Source organism: Drosophila nasuta, chromosome 3 (genome assembly GCF_023558535.2).
Source record: "Drosophila nasuta strain 15112-1781.00 chromosome 3, ASM2355853v1, whole genome shotgun sequence".
NCBI classification, from domain to species: Eukaryota; Metazoa; Arthropoda; class Insecta; order Diptera; family Drosophilidae; genus Drosophila; species Drosophila nasuta.
The window spans coordinates 1,781,873-1,785,043 of NC_083457.1; the positions used below are offsets into that span (position 1 = coordinate 1,781,873).

The 3,171-nt window shown below is 39.7% G+C and overlaps 1 protein-coding gene across 1 annotated transcript; it reads left to right on the forward strand.

Annotated features, from left to right (window-relative positions):
- On the forward strand, positions 1–2,891 carry LOC132788963 (enolase-binding protein). The gene is made up of 3 exons (XM_060796664.1): positions 1–697; positions 1,595–1,939; positions 1,997–2,891. Exons 1-3 carry the CDS (start codon positions 506–508, stop codon positions 2,798–2,800), a joined length of 1,341 nt encoding a protein of 446 aa, XP_060652647.1. The 5' UTR covers positions 1–505; the 3' UTR covers positions 2,801–2,891.
- Positions 2,892–3,171: the final 280 nt, after the last annotated feature.

The window sequence follows — 3,171 nt, forward strand, 5'->3', positions numbered from 1 at the left end:
TAAAAGCATATTGCAAGAAAGCAAACGCGCCATTCATACTCTACTCTCACTAAAGCTTAGAAGTTCGATACTATTCGTCATTATTCAAACTGTATACTTAGAAGCAGGCTAACAAAATTATTACCAATGGAATCCAAAGTGTTTGTGCCGTTTTAATGTTTAGTTATCTTATCTCTGGCTGCGAGTTGGGAAATGACGTACAGGCATGGCCGCATAGTGTTAATCAGTTCAGTTGTTTGGTCATTTGCATTGGTTGCGTTCACCTTAGTTCCATGCTTCTTCAATCGAATCTCTCAAGTTTATCCTTCAGAAATAGATAAATATGGTTATGCGGCTTGAATTGGCGTTTTATCGGGTTTTGCGGTCAAGTTGAATGTGTTTTTGACTGAACGACGACGCGTACCAAAATTGCCGTCTATTTAGAATTGCGATTTTCAGTTACAATTCGTCATCGATAGTGCGCGTATCGTCAACGGAAAACTTCTCTTGGTGCTTCACATAGAAAATGTATATTGCAACGCTTGTCATTTTGGGATCACTTTTTCCGTCATGCCTCCCGGCATTTGTGGAGCGTTCCGACTTCTGCATAGAAACCGATCCCACGTTACTCATTGATATAGGTCGTCGAGTGGTTATTCCCAGTGAAAAGGATTTAAAATGCGCTATCACAGCCACAACACTTACAGCTAAAGAGAAGGTGAGCTTATACTAAAAACATTTTATTTCAAATCGTTAAAGCACACTTTTATAGACTTGCTAGGTAAAGCGTTTTTCTTTATACCTACATACATACATACATATATGTAACATATTTGTGAATAATTAACCGAGTGACAAATTAGAATGCGACAAATGCGAAAATGCATATTCAAAGTTCAAGCTCATTGCAATATTAATCAACAACCCATTACAAAATATGTACAATGTGATTGGTCTGCAAATGATAGCTTGAAGCATTCCTCAAACGTGTTTTCCCCAATGAATTGGTTTTAATTGATTTTTAAAATCTTTTGTTAATATTCTGTCGCCTAATATGGTATTAAATCGGTCAGTAGTTGGAGGTTAAAGTGATGTCGTTTGGGCAATCAATGGCAACAAGTTGCTTAGCACTAAATCCTTAAATGACAGTCGCAAGGCTCTTGAGTTATAGGCACATATGACAAAGATAATAGTCTGTAAATCAAGTGGCACGCCTGCAATATACTCAATTGAATTAGGGTTAGATAAAGAAAGCTTCGCAATGAGGAAAGTGTCTTCGGTTAGCGATAATGTGGACAAGCCAGATAATGAAATTATTTATGCATGTGCCGATTTTAAGTATTTCCCGCTGATTAATTAACTTTTCTGAAAATATGGTTTCTCGTTCTCTTCTAAATTTACTTCCTCTATGTATATACAATTCATTATCCTGACTAACGGACGAATGGGAAGAAATTCCTCAACTTGTCTTCGATAAGTTAAGACTTAAACCACGCAAAGTATTGCAACCAATGCTTATGGTAGACACGAACTAACATAGTTGAAAACATTCTAGCAAAACAATATTTTAAAATACATCATGGATGAAATATTTAATAGACCTATATAATTCCAGGCTAGCCTCGTTGAGACCTTATGTAAGGATCATGGTACCACCACGATGAAACATAGTTTTCATCACTACTTCAAGCTGCGCAATGGAGAGCTAAGTGGACGCGGCGTTCAGCAGGATATTTGTGAGGAGAACGCCAACGCTATGTTAGCCTGGGTACCTTACAGCACAATGATGCAACATTATGCCGCGGAGCTGAACCCAAAGGAGCGGCTCAGTTACATTGCGAAGGCCACAAACTTAGACCGTGAGAAGACCGAATTGTGTCATTTCAGTCATACCGATCTGGTCAACGGAGTCGCTGACAAGTTGTTCACTTGCGTGGTCATGATTTTCGAGGATAACTTTGTAAGTTTCAATGTAAATGCCACATGAGGACAACCGTTTTAATCTGCTATCTCTTAGTATGACGTGGACGATAACATCAATGTGCTGGTGGAGCTGCAACCATTGGTCTACCAACTGCGTAATATCACCTACTTGCCTTGGCGTAACGTAACCAACAGTTATAAAATGCTACTGGGTAACGGCGTGCTCAAGAATCCCAGCACACAACGCAAGCCCATTTATGGCAGCGTTAACTATGCGTTTGTAGAGAAGATTCGACTGAACACCAGCAGCATTTACAACGAGGGTTATCATTTAGACAAGCTGCCGCTGCTGCTGGAACATCGTGGCGCTGTCTTAGATCTTGATGAGGCTGGCGAGGGCGGCATGGATGTGCAGAAACAAGCATACTTTGGACGCACCATGGATCCTCATAGTGATGTGCGGGTCCAGGTCATTGGACAATGGGTTGATCAGCATCGTGAGTTCGGTGCCGATGTCTATGAGTACTATGGTCATGGATTAGCTCGCTTCAAATTGCCAATCACTGGTGCTAGGCTCACGTTCGTGCGCATCGATAACACTGAGCCGGTGTTTGAGGCTGCCGAGTCGAGTAATCTGGCGAAGGCATCGCTGTTCCGGGACATGGATTCTGCACCAGTTAGGCTTAGTGTGAACGGTTCAATGGAGCAAATCACGGAATGGGAGGCGGACGAGGAAGAGGAATCCTCGTTCTATCCATGGTTTGTGATTAGTTGTTTACTTATTGGCATTGTCCTCATCGCCGTTGTTTATGGCGTTGTTCGTGTTTACCACAAAAGGAACAAGCAAAAACAAAAGTATGAATTGGCGAATACAAACAATACACCAGCGAGCGCCTAGAATTTAAGTCATATTTTCATTATGTCTTTCGTTGATTTTTGAAAAAGACAAGTTTATGAAATAAATTGTTTATATGTTTTTTACGATTTAACCTAAATAACAAATACTTATTGTATTTTACATATCGATGATCAATTTAGATTGCTAGTATCGAGTTTTAATTAATGCATCGATATCCTATTTTTGTTGTCATAAATGCACAGTTGATATCTGCCAAAATTAAATAATTACAATCTAATGGCCACAATTTACTTTTAAGAATGGAACTGTGACGTCATAATTTTACATTAAACAAGTCAGTCTATTTGGACACAACCTTGTACATTTTATTGGCCTTGCCATGACAGTCCTTAATTATCCCACAGCGGAGC

Bases quoted from the DNA above. Each gene is read 5' to 3' on its own strand.
- LOC132788963 (XM_060796664.1), top strand. From the start codon at position 506: ATGTATATTGCAACGCTTGTCATTTTGGGATCACTTTTTCCGTCATGC. The intron at 698-1,594 runs GTGAGCTTATAC...ATATAATTCCAG, and splicing joins CACTTACAGCTAAAGAGAAG to GCTAGCCTCGTTGAGACCTT. The intron at 1,940-1,996 runs GTAAGTTTCAAT...GCTATCTCTTAG, and splicing joins TGATTTTCGAGGATAACTTT to TATGACGTGGACGATAACAT.